This window comes from Daucus carota, chromosome 6, assembly GCF_001625215.2.
Source record: "Daucus carota subsp. sativus chromosome 6, DH1 v3.0, whole genome shotgun sequence".
NCBI classification, from domain to species: Eukaryota; Viridiplantae; Streptophyta; class Magnoliopsida; order Apiales; family Apiaceae; genus Daucus; species Daucus carota.
The window spans coordinates 37,308,630-37,333,599 of NC_030386.2; the positions used below are offsets into that span (position 1 = coordinate 37,308,630).

General features: G+C 35.0%; 2 protein-coding genes across 5 annotated transcripts; both read right to left on the minus strand.

Moving 5' to 3' along the window:
• Positions 1-71: 71 nt before the first annotated feature.
• LOC108227283 (valine--tRNA ligase, mitochondrial 1) lies at positions 72-16,900 on the minus strand. Of its 2 annotated transcripts, XM_017402345.2 has the most exons (22): positions 16,699-16,900; positions 16,552-16,587; positions 15,545-15,607; positions 15,202-15,264; positions 14,899-15,059; positions 14,727-14,799; positions 14,493-14,558; positions 13,213-13,296; positions 12,544-12,621; positions 12,349-12,432; positions 12,169-12,248; positions 10,187-10,244; positions 9,803-10,105; positions 9,537-9,707; positions 8,746-8,942; positions 7,988-8,390; positions 7,560-7,811; positions 6,403-6,903; positions 5,221-5,327; positions 3,909-4,008; positions 2,418-2,563; positions 72-478 (listed from the first exon to the last, which is right to left on the minus strand). In XM_017402345.2, exons 2-22 carry the CDS (start codon positions 16,579-16,581, stop codon positions 292-294), a joined length of 3,207 nt encoding a protein of 1,068 aa, XP_017257834.1. In that variant the 5' UTR covers positions 16,582-16,587; positions 16,699-16,900; the 3' UTR covers positions 72-291. The 2 variants fall into 2 exon arrangements, with proteins under 2 accessions (XP_017257834.1, XP_063935084.1); XM_064079014.1 differs by lacking the exon at positions 16,552-16,587 and having other exon boundaries at positions 16,699-16,894.
• A 999-nt stretch (positions 16,901-17,899) lies between these two features.
• Positions 17,900-23,707, minus strand: LOC108228140 (uncharacterized). Of its 3 annotated transcripts, XM_017403632.2 has the most exons (6): positions 23,652-23,707; positions 23,147-23,451; positions 20,803-21,064; positions 20,514-20,710; positions 18,584-18,771; positions 17,900-18,424 (listed from the first exon to the last, which is right to left on the minus strand). In XM_017403632.2, exons 2-6 carry the CDS (start codon positions 23,242-23,244, stop codon positions 18,138-18,140), a joined length of 1,032 nt encoding a protein of 343 aa, XP_017259121.1. In that variant the 5' UTR covers positions 23,245-23,451; positions 23,652-23,707; the 3' UTR covers positions 17,900-18,137. The 3 variants fall into 3 exon arrangements, with proteins under 3 accessions (XP_017259121.1, XP_017259120.1, XP_063935085.1); XM_017403631.2 differs by lacking the exon at positions 23,652-23,707 and having other exon boundaries at positions 23,147-23,619; XM_064079015.1 differs by lacking the exons at positions 23,147-23,451; positions 23,652-23,707 and adding an exon at positions 22,076-22,274.
• Between the last annotated feature and the right edge of the window lie 1,263 nt (positions 23,708-24,970).

The following is a 24,970-nucleotide window of genomic DNA, read 5'->3' on the forward strand; positions in this document are numbered from 1 at the left end:
CAGGCTCTTGTGGGGCAAAAGACCGTAAAAGTAAATACACGCATGATTGGCTTATACAGTAAAGAACGGTATTGAGTACCCAATCAATTGACAGGATATAGTATGAATTATAATAAAATACTGGTTTCCGAAACAGGAAGTCACAGAAGATCAATTCCCTAATCACAGCTAAACACAATCAAAACAATGTCAGGATAATAATATATGTATAGTTTCCAGAGACTTGCCTCTTAAGGGATTTGCTGATATTACACTGCCAATGACAAAGCAATATGCATGCTCAAACAATTACTAGTTACCATTTCCACCATTTTCTGATGCATCAGTTGCCTTTCCTAATCGCTGGGTGGCATCTTCACAAAGAGAAAGTTGTTGCATGAGCATTTCAAGCCTGGCCTGATCCTCTTCACGGACATGTCTTGGAGCGTTTTGCTGGTAGCCGGAAGCGCCCATCATTTTGTTCAGGTTATCACATTGCCTACAAAGATCAAACTAATTTAATCCACTGTGCAAAAAATATAAGGAAATAAGAGAGATTTACATCAACAGAAAATTTGTGTTTCAAGAGATTATATAGTCACCCTTAACTTTGTTCACAAGAAAAAAGAACCCACACCTTTGACAGTACAAAGTATGCTGAACAGAATTTTTCTGACAACATAAATTATAAAGTAACCATAGATGCATGTTTTCCATGCCTCTAAATACACATAGCTTCTTATTTTACTTTATTTTGTTTTTGACAATTTATCATTACTAATACACAGTATCATCTCATTTGTTCTACAAAAGCCTGTGTAAACTGCAATGCTATTGATTAGCTCCGTAAATCGTAATCACCACAAAAGTCATTAAGAATCCATTCAATTTAGTCAGGTCCTACACTTATAATGTAGGATGTGTGCAAACTGTTTTTAGTTGCCAACTTCATGCAGTAAAATAAATCTTGTAACCACAAAACTTATAAGCAAGATATCTCTTCCAATTGCCTACAGTCTGCTACTAACAAGTAACAAGTCTCCAAGGTTACCATCATAAGGAGAATGACACATGTCTAGACTAACTTATACTGTCTTGATTTATAAGAGGAAGAAGAAAATCACACATGCAAAAACAAGTTCTCTCAACTTCTGGAGCCAATTGTTATCAGGGTTAATCTAGGACCACACTTGATATTCAGTTCCAGTGACTGAGTGCAGACACATATACATGGTATTTGAGATCCGCGGGATTATAGAAAGGATTTAAATAATCATATTCATAAGCATGTAAATTAAACCTCGATAAATGAATACCCATGGAGAGGTAAAAACTACACTTCCCTATTATTTCAGGACATGACAAATTTATTCATTTATCTATGTTCTACTGTACACCTACAGACTGAAAGTTTAACAAAAACGGATATAATGCAAATTTAGGAGAGTAGAAAAGTGATGATGAGATTTCAAATGTGAATAGGTAACTAATTTTCTTGTTGATATAGGCTGTAGTTTTGTAAAGAAATTCTGAAAAAACAACTATGAGAAAATTAATATACCAATATGATTTGGCAGTACCAATAACTTGATGAAAAAACCAAATATAGTACCACAGGATATATACATTTACATAGCTAAAATGCAAGTGTTCCAGTAACAACTCAGAAATTTTTCACGTGTTTCTATACTTTTATATATGCCATTTGGATCCATTTTCTTACTCAGAACTAAAGCTGACGAGAATTGAAGTATCAACATAACGAGAAAGTCATATACTACTTTCCGGAATCAAAAATTATCTCCGTGGTTTTAGTATAAGAAAATAGATTTTATCCAGAGACCCACATCACCAAGGTCCAGGGAACGTACAATGTACACAGTCTTACCCTTCAGTTCATAGAGGTGGTCTCCAAGTTTTAATTACCTAACCTAAATAATGGCAAGTAGACAGTTGCCATCGAGATAAACAACCACCTTACATAGTGTTAGGCTGTTAGCACATGATTAGTATACAGAGCAAAAGACACACTAAAAAATCCTCAAAATTCCGAACTTAAAACTTGAGGATCCACCAACCAAAAGGTTATTTGTGCAGCTAATTTTTTATAATATACTTCGCAGACAACCAAATCTCCAGAACACTCTCTTCGCTTTTGTGATCTATTAAAGTTTGTGTCGTGAAAAAGATGTTTAATATTGATGGTTTTAGACTTTTAGCTTTCAAGTTCTTCTCAAGAGAATTCTTCAACAGAAACCTCAATTCACGAGATATTGGTACCATTGACCTCTACTTTAACATAACTAAGTTTAAAATATCTAAAGCATTTTCACAGACACAAGTTACTGTTTTTTAGTAAAAGCAACGGTTATCCTCTGATATTGCACATGCATTCAACAAAGAATAAAACAAACATTCAGCATAAAGATGGTACTCACTTCTGTATCTCCTCCATCTTTTTCTTTAGCTTCTCAAGTTCAGCTTCGACATTAATATTTCCTTGAAGCTTTAAGTAGACAGAAAGGTTTTCGTTTACTATAGATACTGAACACCCGGCTGGAGGATCATCATTCTGGCGCAGCACCTGGCAAACAAAATTCAAGGATTAAATGAAAAGATCTACAATAACAAAAAGGTAATTGCTCCAACCATTAGCCTCAACCATGCAAGACACATGCTATCACCGTTAAAGGCAGAGGTTGACGAAGAATTATATAGACTGCGAGGCATTTTTTTCGCAGGTAAAGGAAAGTTTAAAGTACACTATATATTTAAATTTTAAAGTACTAGCTAGTATACCTTGCGATTCACTAGTTATTTTTAGTATATATTATTTTACTATTTATAAAGAACTGAATCATAAAATGTCTAAGAGATTTGTTTAAATTAGAATATTAATATGTTTTAAATCTAAATTGGTTGTTCAAATAATTTGGGCCACCATTACATATTTTGAAAATAAGTAGAACATAAGTTTATAATTCATGAGGTCGGTAACACCAATCAAGTACCAAAGCCCAAAGACCGACTACCACACTTTTAATATCCCAACTTTAATAAAACAATTGTAATGTAGGTAATTTATTAATTTTGGTCAGGAATGTAGATAATATATTTTAACAATAACAAAAACGTAAAAAAAGCATATAGCAATATTTGAATATATGGATAAAATCATACAGAGTTTAAAATTTACAAATATATATATAAACAAATAATTAAGCGAATCGAATGAAGATGGCGGAAATCCACGAGTGCAAAAGAGATGAAGACCAGACTTGGTGCTTTTAAGGCAGCTTAATATCTTGGGGGGAGATAACATGTCATTGATTTATAAAGGGTATTTTTCAGCAAGTCGGAGTGGCCAAGGCCACAAATAGCCCACCCGTGAAAAAAGGACCGGAACTGCTTTTTTTCCAAAACCATTATGTGAGACCTTTATATTAAAAGGGGTTCATTAGATTTTAAGCTATAAAGTTGCAGCTACTGGGCGAGGAAACTGACGTGCAAGTAATAACTACATATATTATTATTATTTCCTACACATGTTCCTTGCCTAGAATGAAGTGCGGAATGTCCACACCCATGTCTGTCGTGTCAGGTTTTTTCCAACAAGGACACGGAGATAGATCAATGATTCCAGGAAACAAAGTGTACATATACATAACAGAAAGGATCACACACACATATTCTTCACATTCATATAGTTTGATCTAGTGTTATAAGAGTGTTGTGCAATGAGCACAGATTTGCTAATTACTGGAAAGTTTCTGAAATTGAAAGTAAACACATTGGTCACAAAACAACTATACAACCAATTAACATTGTATTGTAGGATTCCTGGATTTGGTATATTGACTTAAAACCTGACTAGCGACAATTATCATTTCTAACTTGAAGCTCACATGACAGTACAAAAAGTTAGATACCTGCAAAGATGAAAGAGCAGCTAGAGTTGAAATCTCTGATTCATGGACCTTAATCGTCTCCGCAACTTCATCTGTTTGGCAATGGGCAAAAGCTGATCGCCTGATTCAATATCAGTGATTCAGCTGATATCAGATATTCAATTAATAAGCTCCAAGCAATATTCAAACCTATATATCTAAACATTCAAGATATCTATAAACAAATGCAAACCACATGAGAAAATTTGAAGATAAAAGAAACAAACTTTAAGAACTAGAGAATCTACATCTATAACAAGAGACGGGAATGAAGTGCATAACACTTGTCTCACTCAAAAAATCTTTAACTATTAACTCCCCTCTGTATAACCATGAAGCAAGCTCAAGACAAGTGCACTCGAAATGTATAAATAATAATGCAACCTACTACATCAAACATCATCAGTGGTCAGGGTACTTCTAAGCATCATTGTACTAATGGATAGACTTTCATATATTACTTTATATAACAGCTTCTAGTTTCTTTATTTCAAACTTCATCATCAAAGGTCATAATCTGGTAACTAAGCTGAACGTATACCTAGTGCTAGTTAGCATCAGTCCAGAAGAAATATATAATTTCTATTTATACTAAAGCAATGTAATCAAAATGAGAAGGTCCAACACAGAGACAAGTACTAATTTTCATTTGCTGTATTTGATCTGTAAATTGAAAACAAATCTTATCAAAAATCATATTTGTTAGGAAAATATATCATACATTTGTTAGGAAAATATGTTCTGCAAAGAAAATTGTTTTGTTTCCCTCATGACACCACTCTACCCAATGCCTTTGCGTCTTTGTTACTAGTCAAGCACGCCTCATGCCTAAAAACTGATACCATATCCAACTTACTAATTTCTCGTACTCGCACTATCACCTTGACCCCCCATCTGGCATACAATCTGAGACATCAATCAGGAATTTACAATCCCCAGCTCTTGAGATGAGGCGGATAAGCAACTGAAGAAAACTCTAAAACGAAGGCAGATGTTCCCAAGTAAAGCAAAGCATGAGTGGAATGAACTAATACACACTACCAAGGCTCTGCATTAATGCAGAGGTTTGTGTCATAAGGACTGACGAAGTTCACATTACTGTCATTGACTTTTTACCTATCTAAAATTGGTAGAACCCAAATATAGTATGTAAAATGAAACTTGTAACAATTCACATAAATCTGTATTCGTTACTGCTACATATATGATATTAGAGAGATGTGAAAAGCACATAATCTGGAAAAGCATATGTATAGCCTATTATAGAACCTAGGTAGATATCATTCAACTTTACCTTTCATTTCTTTCATTTGCAGGCAATTCTGCCCTGAGTGACCTATATGATTTCACAACTGATTCAACCAAATTCATCTCATTTTCCACTTTCTCATTTGTCCAGTGCTGCAAAACAAATAAACAGACGATATCAGTAAGCTATTTCTACCCCAACTCTTTAAAATACCTACCTAAGAAATCTGATACACCAGTAAAAATCAAGTTTGTCATCTCCACCTAGTTCCTAGATAATTACAGTTTGAACTGAATATAATATGTATAATTATCTTTACTACTTCATTACATCCGGACTGTATAATGATTGAAAAAGTTAACAAAAAAAATTTAGTAGACTGCAACATTGACAAGCAAGATTAAATATTAAACTGAAATCACAATCTGAATATCAGTCCTAAAAAAGTACACAAAAGAAAAGGAAGTTCTTTTACAACAATTTCAGAATGTGAGAAAAATTACACTTCATATATATTTTTATACGTGAAAAATCATATTAATATTTCAAACAAACATATGAAAAGTATACGAATACTTAAGAAACAATCTAGTGCATCTTAATTTTGTTAAATCCAGGCAAGAATCTACACTTAAAAATTTTAAAGTAAAATTAATGTAACTAAGGTTCTGTTTATCTTAATTTGTTAAATCCAGGCAAGAATCTACACTCAAATTTTGAAGTAAAATCAATGAAACTAAGGTTCTGTTTCGCTTATCTAAGAAAAATAAGTTATTTCTTACCTAAATATTTTTATCCAGCTTACAAGTCAGAGCAATTTTTCAATTGAGAGTTTCTACCAATATAAATATTTAAATTTAGAAAAATGTAAAGACTTGAGAATGCTAAAGCCTAAAAGTTACAAGTATCAATAATAGTATCATTTTCTGTCCAGTAATTTTTACAAACTTAAGGCAACAAAAGAGAAAGTGCTTCCTCACCTGCTTCTAATTTAATTTTGTCCATTTATCGATCTAATTCATCTATAGAGGTTAAAATTACTTCGTCTATACTAGGATGGGGCCAGAAAAAAGTAGTCATTTGATGAGGTTAATTGTTTACCGAATATTTATTTATCAAGGAACTATAGTACTATCCTTCTTTAACCTGCCATATTCCTGTTTACGAGCAGAAATGTTTTTGATTTATATGTAGTTACTTCAAACTAAGATTTGAATAAACACTCACCTCTATGACTGTTGGATATTCACATATCATGATTGATTCTTTCCTTGCAGAGTCCCTGGGTGAAGGAAGTCTCTGCCATAATTCTTCAGTGACAAAAGGCATAAATGGATGGAGCAAACGCAAACCATTATCTAGACACAACCACAAGGTGTCTTGTGCAGACGTCCTCGCCGATATTAACGTTGGATCATTACTATAAAAATAGGGTTTTATAACTTCAATAAAAATATCACACAGCTGGAACTGCCACCACGAAAACACTGCAGTGGCTGCATCAGAAAACTCGTATGAATCGAGAGATTTTACAGTCTTGGCAATGGCTTTATTCAACACTGATAGTATCCATTGGCAGCTAAATGGCAAGCCTTCATACACAAAGTTCGAGGGAGGGATATAATCATCTCCAAGCTTACTCATTGCAAACCTCACAGCATTCCACAACTTGTTGCACCATTGGCGATACCCAACAACTCTTTGTATGTCCAAGTTAATCTTATCAGACTGGAAGGATGAAAAAACAATTGTCAAGTGGCAGATAAATCCATAGAATTTCTTCTTTTTTTTCATTGTTTACAATTTTTTTCATTTATTTATTGGGTTGAATATCAAGTAGGTGACTGACTACGTCCGAAAAACTCAAGTAGGTCACTCATTGTAAATTTGACTCGAACTGATCATCAATTAACTTAATTTGATCATTCCATTGAAGTCGAAAATTAAAATCACCCAAAATTAAAAGATGGCAACAAACAAGAGTAAAGCTCGTTTTGGGCTTCAATATGGTTACTAAAACGTGCTATTTGGCTCACAGAATCATGATAAAATCTGGATTTGATTTTTCGAAACCTCAAAAATAGGGAGAATAAAGCCAGATTTTATCCCAATTTTGTGAACCAAATAGCAAGTTTTAGTAACCATATTGAAGCTCAAAATGAGTTATGCCCTCTGATGTTATCATTTTTTAATTTTGGGTAATTTCAATTTTTGACTTTAACATAATGATCAAATTAAGTTAATTGATGATCAGTCTGAGTCAAATTTGCAATGAGTGTCCTACTTGAGTTTTTTCGATGCAGTCAGTCACCTGCTTGATATTTAACCCTTTATTTATCAGGGGAAAGGTAGCGGGTTTATTCATAATATATAAAACCAAGAACCTGGGCTGTGTAAGACACAAGGGCAAAGCGTAGGGCATCCGCTCCACATTCTGGAATACCATCAGGGAAGTCCTTCCGTTGTCCCTCTTTGGCAACTTGCAGTTCTGAGAGATCCAAATTACCCTCTTCAAGTCTCTTGTGAAGCCCGTCCAAGGATATTCCAGTAATTACTTCAAGGGGATCAATAACATTTCCAAGTGATTTGGACATCTTACGGCCATGTGCATCACGAATCATCGGATGCAAATAAACCTGTAATATAAGAACTCTTGAGCTCGATGCAATTACAAGAAAAAAATGTGCAAAATTTCAAAATTCATACTCGAGTAGCTATATTATATATGGAACATGAACATGTACAGATAAAGTTATAAACAGGTAAAAGTAATGTTTACAGTTTACACAATATATAGGAGGAATAAACTAACCTTTCGGAAAGGTACATCACCTCCTAATTTACTTCCTAACATCACCATACGAGCAACCCAGAAAAATAGTATGTCGTGTCCGGTTTCGAGGACAGCAGTAGGATAAAAAGCCCTAAAATCTTCAGTCTCATCTGGCCACCCTAATACAGATAAAGGGAATAGGCCCGAAGAAAACCAGGTATCTAGAACATCAGGGTCTTGAGACAACTGAAACTTTTTCCCAGCAAATAACTGCTTTGCCCGTATATGAGCTTCTTCTTCATTTCTGGCCACCACCCAATGATCAGAGTATGCTCCAACTTCTGTCAGTTGATCATCCTCCAGGGAAGCATACCATGCAGGAATACGATGACCCCACCAAAGCTGCCTTGAAATGCACCAATCACGAATGTTCTCAAGCCATCTGTGACAATTAAACATCAGAAGTTACTTGAAAAATTTTATTAGTATCCTAGATTCAAGATAGGTTCTTGTACAAATAAATACGTAGATAGCCAACTCTTCACAAGCATGATTTCGATAAAATTTTCAACCTTAAGAAGCTAGATTAAGGCTTGTTAGGACGCACTTAACAGAATCTAGTTGATGGCAAAAGTTAACACCCTTTACACATACTAGAATAAGTAATTACAATGGTCACCAACAACATCAGACTGTAAACGTAGATATACACATACATAAACCTATAACAAAAATCATACCTAGGCACCAAGCATTAACAAAATTTTCTTACTGAGCAAATAAACCTAGGAAACTACCTTCTCCATTCTGCAGCATACTGACATGGAATGATCTCAATTTTCCTTTCCTCGCACATAACAGCGTCCAAAGCTTCCTTGGCCATATCTTTGCAGTTGACATACCACTGCGGCTTTATCAAAGGCTCTATGATATCGTTTGTTCTCGAACAAATACCGAGACGCATCTCATTATTCTTAGCACCTCTATAAAGTCCCTGGAAGATATGACAAAAAACAAAAATACACATCAAACAAAAATAGATATTCGCTTAAATGGCCTCCACACCAAGCAATTTTCCCATAACTCAACATACTTTCAGTGAGACAATGACCCCTTCAATATCAAGATTCAAAACTAAGGACGTATGTCATTGGTTCCAGTAAACTACAATCTGTGCAGGGATATTACAACATATTTAACATGGATGCTTGATTTTCAAATTTTAAAACAAAACCAAACCAAATCATACACAGAAACTGGCACATGCTCACTAATGCGTCAAGTTGATGCCATAAATCCTACTCATCCTTTAGTTAGTATGTCTATTTGCATTAATGGCAAAGAAATATATCATATAATGCTTGTGTATCATGAACATTTTTTGTAATTGTATGATATTTAAGTTCCAAAAATTGTTTTGTTGCACGGATTTATTAGTGATTTTTATTATTATCTATTACCTATATCAGCTTAATATTTTGTTTTGAAACTACATCTTTAATATTACTGTATATTCATGATTGCCCACCCAAAAATTATTGGCTCCAGACACGTAAACCTAGATAGACACCTATATAAATAACAATACCTTCTCTTCTAAAGCTTTAGTCAGTGCCTCACGAGCTTCAAAGCGCGGCATCCCTATAAAGGCTGAGCCACCATTGCTATTGATCATACCATCATCAGTGAATATGTTAATGAACTCAAGATTATGTCGCTTCCCAACCTCAAAATCATTTGGATCGTGTGCAGGAGTTATCTGGAAGATAAATTGATGTGAAACTTCTAGGCATCACAAGTATATATTCTATACATTGACTAAAACACCACAGCCGCAAGCTAAAAAGACCTTACCTTAACAGCACCAGTTCCAAACTTCGGATCAACAAGTATAGCATCACATACTATACGAAGTTTTCTGTCATTGAACGGATGAATGGCAAATTTCCCATGAAGATGCTTGTACCGTGGGTCTTCAGGATGTACAGCTATAGCAGTATCACCTAGCATTGTTTCAACTCTAGTAGTGGCCACAACAATCTCACCAAGACCTCCTTCCAGAGGATAGGCAAATGATGTCAAAACACCAAACTCCACGAGTTTTTTATATCCAGGGACCTTTAACAATGTGCGCTCTTTGATATCAAGATACTCTACCTGCAAACACCAACAAAGCTTGTAATACGTAACTTTGTTCCAAAGTTAAGCTGAAAACACAATATTGTCAGGCTGGCATACCTCAATATCGGAAATTGCTGTTCGCAGGACACAATCCCAATTTACTAGTCGCAGATCCCTGGTAGACACCAAAGGATGAATGTTAATGTGGTACTCCATAAAATGAAAGACAATGTCTACCAGACAACATAGATCGAAGTACAACACATAAAATCAAATATAGGTCATGTGTCCCAACACCCTATCATAACTCATGTGTTTGGTGCATATATAGACAGTATTGACTAAACTCAAGATTTAATAATATTATTTATTGGAAAGAAAGATATGTGAGTGTTATTCAATATATATATATATATATGTGTGTGTGTGTGTGTGTGTGTGTGTAGGCTAATTTATATATAATAAAAATAACAATAATCACATGCCACTATCATAAGTCTTTACTAAAGGCGTCTTTGTCTAACCTGAGCTTCTTTGGGTTAATTCAAAAAGAATACTTGTTATAAAGTTAATTTTAGCAACTTAAAAGTAAAGAGCAGATATTAAGATTAGGAAAAAGAAAAACTAGATGTTCTACTTAGGAGTGTTTGGATATTTCACCTAACTACTGCTCCTCCAATCTACCCCCCACCCCCATAACCCCACCCCACCCACAAAAAACATATACAGAACATCTCAAATCAGCTAATACATTTTGGAAGCGATGCTAATGCTGAACCGGCTGTAGCCATTGCTTTATTTTGGAACCAAAAAGTGATTTATTTTATGCTAAAACAGAAATTCTGCTCCAATGTTTATTTTAAAATAGAAGCAACTTGCTTCAAAATTTGATGTATCTGGAGATTGCGGTGATCAGAAGAGATGCTTAGGATTATTCAGCCACAAGGGAAAAATTAGATTTACATAACAGATGGATAACACACTTGCTGAGAGAAGTTTAAAAAAAATAAAAAACCTAACCCTATTTATGGCTTTTTTGATATCTTAAATCGAGTCCAATTCCTAGTACATCAACCAAACAACTCACTTTCGACTTATTTTTTACTTTAGCAAAATGAGCTACATACAGGAGACCCAAAGTAACTTGAATCAGGTTTAAAATTAAATATATTGCATGTTTTTCATGTTTTAACTTATGATGTATAATGCAAGGTTATCACGGAGCCAAGTCGAGCCTCGGAGCCCAGGTACCTTGGAATCGACTAGTTGCACTGAGATGTACAGGATGCAGCAGATTGTTAGTTCACATGTAAAGTGAAGCCAGAAATTAATGACAGGATGGAAATAATAATGTGAAGTTGAAAATGACAGAAAGATCAGGGAGATACTGATATGTCGAAAATGATACAAATATTTAGCCGGGACAGGTAATCAGGCCCTACACGCCAACGACAAGTCTATTAGTAGGACCAGATATAGCCGCCAAAAGCCTTATCTTTCTTTCCAGATCAAAATCGCATAAGATTTTGTCTAAAAAACCCTACTTCCGAAGCTTCAGGTTGGGCCAGGTACCGGGTCGGTTCGGGAAAACACATGGTCGCCAGACTAAATAAGTCACTACTAGGCTTTTTCTGTAGAACTGACTGGACGGCTAGTCGCACTAGTCGACTTGATAACAGTGGTATAATGTACTTGAAAGTTGAATTTATCAAGAACGAATTAGGTGCCTTTTGCAGTGACTAATTTTATGATTTGAAATTAAAAATATCAACAGATATCTACTAATATCTTTTAACAATTTTTAATGTAACTTGCATATTATATTTATATCACAAAACATCCAAATAAAATACAGTAATCTAAATATACGAATATTACTTCTACTTAATGTTAAAATTCAACTCATAATCCAGTTTAAATCATGAATAGTTGCTTGACAAAAGGACAAAGTTGTTTTTGGTTTGTAAGCTTGTCATAGGAAACGGCCTGAATGTTTAAAGGAACAAGGTACAACTCTTGGCATCCTCAAGCAAGAAAACATTAAAACTAAATTATCATCAACAAAAAAAAAAGTCAAATATATGATGATATTGAAGTACCTATAAATAAGACCTTCCTCATGAAGCCTAACAAAAGCTTCTGTCACAGCCCTTGACCTTTTCTCATCCATTGTAAAGCACTGCAGGAAGAGGGAATATATCAACAAAGATAAAATAGTATGAGGCCTAATGTCCAAAGTAATTTCTAGTCTGCATCGAATCATATGAGTCCATAATTACCTCACGAGACCAGTCAAGAGAAGCACCGAGGCGGCGTAATTGTTTCAAGATAGTTCCCCCGTGCTGGTTTTTCCAATTCCATACCTTCAAACAAATTCAATCTCTCAAAAGTTAGAATATTAGAAAAGATATAAATATAATATGTAACAGAAGCACCAACAGAGGTGAACCACATGTACGAGGCACCAAACTCACTTCCGATACAAAGTTTTCCCGCCCCAAATCATGTCGAGTTAATTGTTTTTCCCTCATGATCTTCTTTTCCACAACCACCTAACCGATTGCATTAAAATAAAACATCATTAGAAGCTCAGATTCATTAGAAAACATGAAACACTAATGGATCAATATAAGCTCCGAATTGCATCAATTTGCAGGCATGATGTCACTGAAAATCATCTAGTCCAATTGCGCCTCTAGCAGAATCTAGGGATGTACCATATATACAAACAGTAGCCAGCCTGCTTAGATGTAAAATATTTCACACTTACTACACAGTACCAGGAGAGATACAGGCAGAAACGAGTTCTTAGCCAAAATAAGCTAAAACAGATAGGTCCTTATACCAAATTAAGGGTGGCCAAAACTTCCATGCACTAGGTCCTGGTTACTTACATTAATTGATTCTTTTTCACTTTTAAGAAACTGACAATTATTGATTGAGAGCTAAGGTGAAATAGAAACACCACCTTTCATTTTATGTCACTATATGAACGATATTAGAAACATTAGAACCTTTTTGCATGTATGGAGCAGATGAAAAATTATGTATGCAACATAACAGCATACAACCAAAAACAATTTAAGCTGCAACCTACATACATTACAATATAACACATTTATAGAGACCGTCCTAAGTACAACCTGTGTTGCTATACCAGCATGATCCATCCCTGGCACCCACAAGGTATTGTATCCTGACATTCTCCGCCAGCGTATTATTGTATCCTGCACAAATCAAAACCAGTATGTGTAAAATACATATACTGAGGTTTTTGGACAACAATATAAGTGTGTTCATTCACCATCTCCCCAACTTTCCCAAATCCCAAGGTAAACCTTATTGTTTTAGGTGCATAGCATGATGTAAAAATGTGCACACATCATAAATGTAATACCCTCACCCCCACTTGACAGTCGAAATTAGACTTAAAAAGTGCAGCTGGACATTCTTATCTGTCCACAATTGATGTGTGTGTGTGTGTGTTGGGGGGGGGGGGGGGGGGGGGGGGGGGGGTTACAGGGGTGCCTAAGATTTAAATTTCAGATGTCCCAGTCCTTTCAGCTTCGGTAACATGGTAGAGGAGAATTTTCCCCAAAACCTTGAATGACACCCCCCCACTGAATCTAGTGCTTGCTGCTAATATAATGATATCTAACCTATCCATAGGTTATGTCCTGTTTCAGCTGCCAAGAACTTGTAGCACAGGGTTGATAGAGGGTCGGATCTGGCTAGTTAGAGTTTCCCCTAAATTTTTTTCATATTTCATAGTAATACAAATTTATATCTGACCCATATATGTTATGTCCACCCTAAGCTGGTAACAAAAACTTGTGCATAGGACTGATCCAGCTCCGAATCTTGCTGAATTTTTATTTTCCCCCTGAATTTACAAATTTTAGTTACATAAGAGCATCTCTAACACTATTGGCTAAAATGGTTGGCTAAAATGATATAAAATAATGATTATGTAAAAAATTGTTGAAACTGTAACACGTACTCCAATGGGACTGGCTATAATGGTTGGCTATTTTTTAAAAATAGTATATTACTATTATTTCAAGTTGTTCTAAATAAAACATATTATTTTAATATGGTCATAGAAAAAAGTGAGATCTTCTTACATGTCTCTAGAGGTTCGACAAATATAGCCCACGTCACAGAGTTTGCTAAATTTTTAGATAAGGGGAGAGCCCCGTTGGATTGGAAATTTTTTTACATATTCTCTACAATTTTTATTTATGGTATCTTTTATCTATTTTTAGCTAAGGGTTTCAGTGGGCTGGAGATGTTCTAATATTTCATTTTCTCCTAGCAAGCCCCAGCAGGATGTAAATTCTAGGTCAGTCCCTGGATAGCGCGCAATATGTATACATAATGAAACTAAATATGAAAAATAATTGGGAAGGAAGAATCAAGAAACCTGGATGGCAGCGGTGAGTGCATGACCTATATGCAGCGCCCCAGTTACATTAGGAGGTGGTAGAACCTGCACTTAGAAGAATTATTAACTTAGATCAACCAGTACACTTCAATTAACAATAGGAAGTCATAAAGACGTAGAATAAACAAAGTTAAACCCATAGAATTACAAATTTTTATTATAAATGACCAGGAAAATGAAAAACAATGGTCATGACTACAGAAAAAAGCTCACAATCACGAATGGAGGCTTGGAACTGCTAGAATCTGCCACAAAAAAGTTTGATTTTTCCCACCATTGATACCACCTAGATTAGTTGTAAAGATAAACCTGGAGTAAATACTACAAACAAACATGATCTCGGTAAGAAACATAACTTGCTAAGAAAGAAACTGTGGACACTCACGAATTCTCTACAGCAACAGGATTATACTGCTTTGCCATTTGCGAAGAGAGTTGTTTCTTCTCACCGGAAGGAGTATGTGGGTCAATATAGTCTGTGGCATTTTCTTCTGCTGCCTCCCTTTTTGTGTTCTTCTTTTTACTACCTTTGGTACCTTGTTGAGCCTTATAAAAGAATACTGTTAGGTACTCGAAATTTTCTCAGAACGACTTATTAAGTCATGAAGTCATTTAGTGGAAATAAATATCAGCAGATCTACATATATGCGATAAAAAAAAAACAATAACAACCAAAATAACCACATACCTTCATTTTTGCTGCTTCAGCTTTTTGTGCGGCCTTTAGTTTCTTCAGTTCTTTTTCTTTAGCCTATCATACAATATGTAATAAAACATTACTATGAGTTCCTGGTCAAAACTGAAAAGGGAACAAAACAAAATTTACACGGAAAGCCTGATATATTTGGGATTAGGTAAGATCAAATATGACTAAAATTATCTAACAAAGTGGCATAATTTAACGACTACTACAAATTTCCTCGCACATAATCTCATATTTACTTTTGCAGAAAATAAGAGTTACGAAGTATTCAAGCTTAACTTAAAAAGAACCAGTCGATTAACAAATATGAGACACAAGAAAGTTGTACCTTCTCTTCTTTCTTTTTCTTCTTCTCAGGGTCTTCTACTGTCGATACAGTTGGCTGCATGTCCTAAGAATTCCAATTACAAATAAAACTGTAAGAAATTACAATCCCACACTAAAAAAACTATAATTGTAGATGTTATAACTAAAAATATAAAATGACAGACTCACAGGCACATCACCAGATGAAAATTCAAAGCTGAGTCAACATGCAAACTTAACTTATACAAAAATTATGTACACACATTATTTCAAACAACACCTAGAATGCTAAAATAAATAAAATATTTATCGAGTTTAGTCTGTGTGACATGGTTTGAGTTGTGAGGGTGTGATTGTTTCGTTATTCTGTTTTATTAAGATTTGTATTTGATGAGGGCTTCCAGGAGCAGGATGGTTAGTGAGTTGGAAGATCATTATGCAAATATTCAACTTGTAGATATAGAGGAGGGAGGCATGGTTTATGGAGATGTCATAGCTTCTAAAAGTACTTTTAATGACGGTTGGTGTTTAGTTGGACGATTTTTCACAGAAAGACCTATCAATTTCGAGGCTGAACAACACATCATGGCATCACTATGGCAGCCAGGGAGGGGAATGTTTGTCAAAGAACTGCATCAGGATGATGATATATGTCCTCGACTACTTGCAATTGTAATGGAAGACCTTGTTATTTACTAAATGTTTTATTTAGAATTTTTTTTAAAAACACAGTAATGGACCGAGTCTGAATTACAGTCTAAACTAAAAGCTAGACCTACCTAAAAGTCGATACAAGCATGATCTACATAGTAACATAGGCAGTGTGAACTAGACACCGAACGCTATACCAAAAACAATAATATAAATCTATATTGATATTAAAATCGATAGTGACAAACTATAAACACACATCGTTTCCCAATGTGTCCAATTCCTATTACAACTTTAACAATCACAGTTATCGAAAAAACTACATTCTACTCAACAATTAATCACAATCAATCACTTAACAAGACGCGAGAATTTCACCGTTTTTTCCTTCTTCTCGGGATCTGTCATTGCCGCCTATATATATAAAAGTACGAGCGAGTTAATGAAAGCTAAAATCGCTACACACACATACATAACATTATAATAGTTAGAAGCCGGAACTATGCGAGATTGAAGTGATTGTACCTGAGAGGGCAGAGGCGAAGAGCGAAAAGTTCGGCGAAAAGCTCGAGGAGAGAGGAGAGATATACAGAGATTGCGAGCGGAGATGGCCGGTCTAGCTATGTCGATTGCGTGCGGATAGATATGATGGGGTGTGTAAACTCCTATAAAACCCTAATGCTGTGTGCGTAAATAACAACTAAATATATGTCAGCGACTCAGCGTCAAAGTTAAGTCGTGTGTTAACGGTAAATATATACTTATAAAGTATTTCCAAATATATTATTATTTATGAATTTATCTCGTGGTTTTTATAAAATTTGTTTTTTATTAATGTGTTATAGGTAATAATTTAATTGTAATCAGAAGCATAGGACCCCAGTCTAAAATTCAAATTTTAGGGACATCCAGTAAATTTTCAAAAATATATAATAAAAAAGTAAAAATATTGTATGAACAACTTATTATTATGGGTAATTTTTATCAAAACAAAATTTTAAAAATATTAAGTTACTGAAAAAAAATATTTGAAACTAATTTCGGATTTTAAAGTCTACTTTATTTTTAACTCTAAGCCAGTTTTTGACTTATTTCACATGCAAACATCTTTCTGTTCAGGGGTCGTTTGGTTCGCGCTTTCCTGGTATCAGGTATGGGTTTTGTTCATTCCAAACCCATACCTGGTGTTTGGTTGAAAATTTTCTTCTCTCAACCCCATTCCTCAAACCCACAAGGTATGAGATTTTCATACCCAAGGGGAGGTGGGTATGAAACATGGGTTTCAGGAATCAAACTCTTTTCCTTTTATTTTCATTACTATTTTTATCATTTCATGTAGATTATTAATACAAAATGAAATTAATGACTCAAAAATATATATAAATATTAATTTAATAATATTTTAAATTAATTACAATTAATAACTCATAAATATTATAATTCAACCATATTTATTCCACCACTCAACCAAACACCTGATATCAGATATGATACCTCAAACCCATACCAGCTTAACCCGATTCCTCATTCCAACCCCATACCCCCTTTCCAACCAAACGACCCGTCAGAGAGTTAAGAGCGAACCAGCTTTAAACCCAAACAGCTGCCACCGAAAGAGTATATATATGATGAAGTAAATTCTACCCATTAAATGTTTTGCGCTGCTTAGTTAACAGTAAACACTGCCAGATACCATATACACATATCCCATATGAGTTCACTACACTAAAAATCAAACAAAAATCATATATTTGAGTCTAATTACAGAATACATGTAAACAACAGTATACAGAACCAAATTGATCAATCATGACCAATCAAACAGAAAATAAACAAAGAAACTCACGATAACCAGCATTTACATAAATGCAAAACGTGAGAAAAAAGCCATAGCTCCTACCGTGGAATTAACAAAGACGCGGAAAAGTTAATACAATCCACCAGCTGTCGGCACAAGGTAGTTTTTATTTTATCTTCCTGATTAGGGCTGATGTTCTGAATTCACTGTCATCCCTGATGAAGCTCCACCAGAGGAAACTGAGTGGTACGGTCGTTGCATGCCAGAGTGCATGAGCATCCACAAATCCTTTGTAGGGCGGGAAGTCGTATATCTCTAATAGACTGGCAAGACCTCCTCCGATCACAACCACCCATAACTTCCAGCGAGATGGATGATGAGTGACCCCAGCCCAGATTGCCCACAAAAGAATTTGCAATAAACCCATGGTCACACACACTTTCATGTTCAGACCTGCAATGTCAAATTTCGATATAAGGAACTTTCCACAAAGCTTAAAGTTGCATTAGAAGAGTATATTCAAACTTTTTCTCTTTCAAATAAAGAGTATGTTAACAGTCATGCTATCATCCCATATATTACCAAAAGTAAAAATTTGCACTATGCGCTTACCATAGTCAAATTGGTAAAAATTAAGGTACAAAATATGAGTTGTCACAAATGCAAGCAGAGGAGCAGCAACCATAACCCTGGCAGCTTCGGTTCTCACACTAAAAACTCGTATTATAGCCAAAATAAGGGAAAATCCAAGCAGTGCAATAGCAGACGAGTAGTCTAGTTTCTCTGTTATATCAACATCTCTGCAAATAGGGGGCAGATACAGTATGTTACTTACATAGAGTAAAGATTGTAAGTTGCAAAAAGCCAGAACAGCGCCTATAAAACATATAAAACAATCAGGTTTGCTTTATTAACTTAATATATATATATATATATATAAGTATATATATAGAGAGAGAGAAGATGAGCTAATCCCTGTAACTACCAATAGGCTACAGCCTATAACTTCTAAGACAACAATGACAAGCGTATTACACCCTCCCTTGACTATGATTTCAAAATGGTTATTCAATTAGTTAATATATTAGATTACATACTAAATATGTAGGGTAATGCAGTGGCAACATCATAAATCAATAAATGGAGGAAAGAATATTAGTAAATATTATTGTCCACTAATATTATATGCTCGGAGTTGCTTAAATCTAAAGGAAATATGCCCATATTTATTTAAACTGCAGAAATGCAGATCAAGGTACCCTGAAAAAAGAAAAGACTCGCCACTAGCATAGACAGACATTAACAGCCTATAAGCTGAATAACCCGATTGTTGCAACCAATCAGTTCTGAATGAGTTGACATATCAGACGATATGGAAAATATTAAAAAGTTCTCACCCGGAATATTCTACATAAAAAAAAAATGGTCTTTGGTACGATATGACACCATATCTTTATTTTTCTGCATCTAAAATTAAAATTTGGTACTGGTAAACTGCGGTGGTGCTTATTGTTAGAGAGCTTCACTCTTTGAATTCTGTTTCGTGTAACAAATTCAGCCTGGTGGCAATGATATAGGTCGTGAAACTTGCAACACTGTTTGAACAGAGCAACTTTCACCCTGAATTTTTCGGAACAAACTCCTCGTTTTAGGAGCAATTTTCATCCTCTTGAGCGAGGATTTTCAATGCTTTTAAGGTGAGATCAGTTAGGTACCTCTGTCTCTTTTCCCAATATAAGTAAAAAATAAATATATCATTCTACTACCCCTTATGTTTAACTATCTTGCATCTAGTTTAACTGTTTAAAACCACACTTTGTCATTTCATCTAATACTTTGGTTGCCTTGACACTTCTTGTTGATGCAAAACACTCCCCCAATATAAATTGTGTATTTATCATCTAATTTACAATTCTTGCATACTATGGGGACTTTAACTCAAATATTTAATATTCATGGAAAAGATGGTGTTATTGTTAAAAAAATATGAAACAGTCTGAAATATCCTTCTAAAAGCTACAGCTAAAGAATTCAATCTAAAATGTCTCGATGGTGCAAATTATTCACTTCAAAAGCATATGCATGTTACTTGCCACAGTCAAACCATAGCTACAGAATGAAGATTAAGTTAGAGGTTTGGGGATGCAACGTAATAACTACTCTTACAACTGTAAGTAAAGAATTAATATGATGCTGGTGGGTTTGGTAGAAACACTGTAACTTTCTTTGACTTTAAAGTGGCCTCTTATGTCACTGCTATGTTATAAGAATTTTCAGAAATTCTTAAATCAGTATATAGTAGTTGGTTGTCAATAAAGATAACATTAACAAATTAATAGTTGTTGAAAAAAGAGTAATGCCACAGCGTCAACAATTTTTCCCATATATACATGTAAATTCAACAAAGAATCAATATGTTTGATTAGGTTTTTTTCTTTCAAATTTTGGAAAAACTTCGCATGTTCACGTGTACTGCTAAATAAAGCAGTTAAGTGGATGGAGAAGCAGAAAGGAAGGTGGGGTGAGGAAGGCGACTGCTTACCGACTGTGAAAAACAGAACTCCAGAACCAGGCGTTCATTGATAAGATAGCATAGACATGCCACAAACCAGTGTATTCATAGTACGTCTTCCTGTCTGGCTTAAGAGGTAATTTGTAGTTCACAAGGATAAAAAAGGACACCCAACCTTGAAACTGCATAGCAAGATTAAGCCCAGAAAGAGCTACAGACACAGGTTCCTGCAGAAACAAATGGTTCCAGCTCAACATAGGCAAATCTCATGTAACTGGGCATCAATTAACATGCATTGATTTTGTGCAAGAAAACCGACCTGAATCCCAAAAACACGTCGAAATGGCCATTTTCCGTGATACTTATTAGGTTTTTCACCAAGTTTTTCTCTCTCTTCCTCCCTAACGAGCATACAGTGGTATCTACAGTCACTACGACAATCCCATTGTTTCCACTGTAGATAGAGTGGTTCTTGTAAATACCATGGACCGTCTATAGACTTTCCATCAGATGAAAATTTGCAGTGTTGGAAACACTTGGCTGCCACACATCCAGTCTTCTCGCATTCATCAACACAAGCTCTGTCAAAAAAATGCAATACCATGACGAAGATGATAGCTTAGGAAAAAAAAAAGAATAATGTTACCAATAGGAAATATAAATGTTTATGTTGACAACAATCAGGGAATCCATCAGAAACTAAGAACTTCAAAAGCAAAATATTATTAGCAGAATATTCTTAATTTCTCTATAAAGTAGTAATCATGCTAGTGAGGAATATAATAGTGGTTGCTGACATAAAAGCACATCTTAAATTTACTAGTGACGGTTTAGGTAACAGTATTGTCGCAATACCATTGGAGTGAGTTAGGTAAACCCACACTCCTGACAGTAACTACTTTAAGTGCTTCTCAATCTGCCCACTCAATTATGAAGGCAAGAATAATTGTGCTATTCATTTACAAAGTTGTTGACAAAGATGAAAACAAAAAGTTCTCGGCAGACAATTTATCTAAAAGAAATTCTAGCTCTTCAGCACAAAGCAGCAAGCAGTGACAGATTTAAAGTGGAACCAATAAGGAGTGAAATGTAACACGATACAAGCAGCACCCCTGCCCTAAAGTATATAGCATTTCATGTCGAATTTCCTTCCAGGAATTGAGGTTTTTATTTCCAACCATCAATTGAATTTGACATACTCGCGTCTATCAAGTTAATGGGCAAGCAAACACATGAAAACAACTACTGCATCTATACAAATCAAGAAACTCCAGCATTAACTTGCTTTTCAGTCTGAGAGATTAGACTGAAAAAAACTTTTATATGCTCGAAAAGGTCAGTATTTATTGGATACGAACACATAACAGATACAAGCCCACGTAACATAGGCTAATACAAACTGAGCACTTTCACATGAATCATTGTTACTTGATGCATACACCAACACTGTTGCATATGCGTAAAAAAGAAAAGAATATACCAAATTGATTCTCTGGTGCATGCAATACACAGCAGCATTATGCTAGGTTAGATATTATATGTTATCAATATTATCATATTGCCGGGCAAAATCCAGTTAAACTGGTCTATACTTGGTACGAGTAGCTAGCTCTACAAGTCCTTGTAATTGTAAAGATCGAACTGCTCTTGAAACCATGTTAAATAGTTTGCATCTGCATCCACCATAGTGAACCTCAGAAGATGCAGTTTGCGCCATATTAACCAGTTTGGCATGTAAAGAGAAGAATACTATTGATTCAGTTGACCATGTAGACAATAAATATTTAACATTTTGCACAACTGTACAAGTTCAAGATAATCCAATTTTTCCGAATGGGCAAATCAAGCACTCCCAGAAAGTTCTGCGTCCATATGCTAGGAAAAGACTCAACTCTGGATATCACATTTTATCTGACAATGGAAGATAGTTATAATTCAATCAACACTGAGAACTTTAGCATCATCATAAACATGTGACGCGTCTTTACTCTGTTTATGCATAAAGTTTAGCAATTGCAACTACCGCATGATGTAAACCTCAACAATTCGAATATGCATCAAGTCATTACATCAAAATCTATATAACAATATATGATCGTTCCACTATACCCACACACAAGCGGCCAAACTTTTACTAGATTCCAACCCTGCTTCTTAACTTCAATTTAGACTGCAGCCTTCTATCGGAGTAGACTAGCTGATGAGAAAGCAATCAAATAAACATCTGACTTCTTTCTTATGAACCCTTAAAAAGTGACATGAATACAGACTCCATTATCCTAAATAGTGCTGATCAAAAAAGTCAAACTTTTTCACACCCACAAAAACAAAAATGGCAAATCATTACTAGGTATCAAATACAATCAGATTTGGTACACCTTGAATTAAAACATTGGTGGACCCTTCTTCTCAAAATTCCACAAACTGATAACATGGGCTCTTAGTTGAGAAATCAATGTAACAAATTACTGCACACTTTAAGCAACATAAAACACAACATATATAGAATTCTCAACACTTCCAATTATTAGACAAACCCCACATAAACAATAACTAAAAAACACCTAAAACAACATTCAAGAAACTTACTAAAAATTCTTCAAATTTCAATAACAAAGCAAACAAATAATTCGATATAGATAAAGAGGAGTTGAAAAGGGTACATGTAATTGGGATCAGAATCCCCAGAAGTTGCAGCAAGAACAGTAGCGAGAGAGATGATTGTAGCAGTGAAGAAAACAACAAAACTGCATTGACCCATCTGATAAAATCCAAGTAAAAATAGCTAAAAGTCAAACTTTACAGAGAAAGAAAGAACAAGAACGAGATTGGTGTGTAGTTAGAGGAATCAAGGGTGGTGATTTGCTTGGTATACTTCCATCGGAAAATCTCACTGGAGAGGGGGGAGAGAGAGAGAGAGAGATGAAGCTAGGAATGATTGATGCAGTCGTGTCCAAGCATAATCGATCTGTATATATAAAATATTAGTACATGTATTATGTGGGTGTGTTATTATATTATTACTAAAAGTATAGGTGTGAATAGGAAATTGGTGGCAGAGAGAGCGAGCGAGAGAGAGATTGGGAGAGAGCGGGGGGGGGGGTAAAACTAAAAGTTAGTGAATGAGAGTGTGTGTGTGTGTGTGTGAGGGGAGGGTGAAGTGAGAACCAGAATCTCGTGACGCTGAGGCCATGTGGAACCACCGGATTGCCCTCCCACTTGTTCCTTTACTGTTTCATCATTGTCTTTTCTCGATGTTTAAATGACACTATCTTTCTTGGGTACTCACCCAGCTCAACACAATAATATCTTCCTTAAATATACTTAATCGGATTTGACACGGTTTATAAATCTTGTGTTGTTATTTCTATAATCGGCTGACTGAGCCGAATAGACACAAATATTATGAGTTTTAGATGTAGCTCGAGCCGAGTCGAATCTTAAAATGCTATCGTATCGTTTATTAAAAAAATTAAACTCGATTTCGAGCTTCAGAGGGGTGTATTGGATTGGGATTTTAAAGCATTTTTTTGCATTCATGAAATCCGAGGGTATTCGATTGGGATTGTTTGAAATCCATTAAAATCTTGAGGTATTCAATTGGGATTTTAAACTATGCTACAAAATCTAGTGGTATTCAATTGGGATTTTAAATTATGCTTTAAAATCCGATGGTATTCAATTGAGATTGTTTAAAATCCATTAAAATCTGATGGTATTCAAATGCTGATGGATTTTTTTCATTTCATAAAATGATGGATTTTGTGACATTCTTCAGTGTATTCTAAGTTTTTTGAGATCCCACCAAATTCAATGAGATTTTGAAGCATTGTACCTAAATCCTATCAACTCTGCGACATTTCATCAATAATCCGCAAAAAATCGAAATCCCATACAATTCATTAAAATCCATAGACTAAAAACAATGCATTAAAATCCCAATCGAATACACCCCCGTCAATTTCAGTCTAATAAAAAATTTGCTAAATAGACAAGACAAAACCCTAAATTTCTCTCAACTTGAAGTAGCCGCCGTCTCTTTTTATCTGAGGGGCTTCCATCGGCTTTCACCGGTGGAAAGCCCCAATCTTGTCTTCTTTTCTTACTATTAGTTAATCTCTTGTTTTCTTCAATAAGTTCCCAATTTATTTGGGTTTTGTTTGATCTCTCCTTCTGTGAGAGTTTGGTTTTTGTTTGGATTTTGTGTGTTCATCATGTTCGGGATTGCGGATCTGCGGGATTTTCATGATGCTGATTCAGTGATAAAAGTTTGTATGGTGATGCATTTATGGTCGATTGCTCAAAACAACATTGAAAGTATTACAGCATGTACATATCTCTCCAAAAAATCGCTTGGTTGCCTACCGAAGAAGGAAGGATTCAACGGCGGTATGATTCTGCGTTTGTTCAATCTCGATTATATCTGTAGATGCCGTATGACTTTTCATTATTGAATTATTTTCCTTTTTCAAAAAAATAAAAAAATA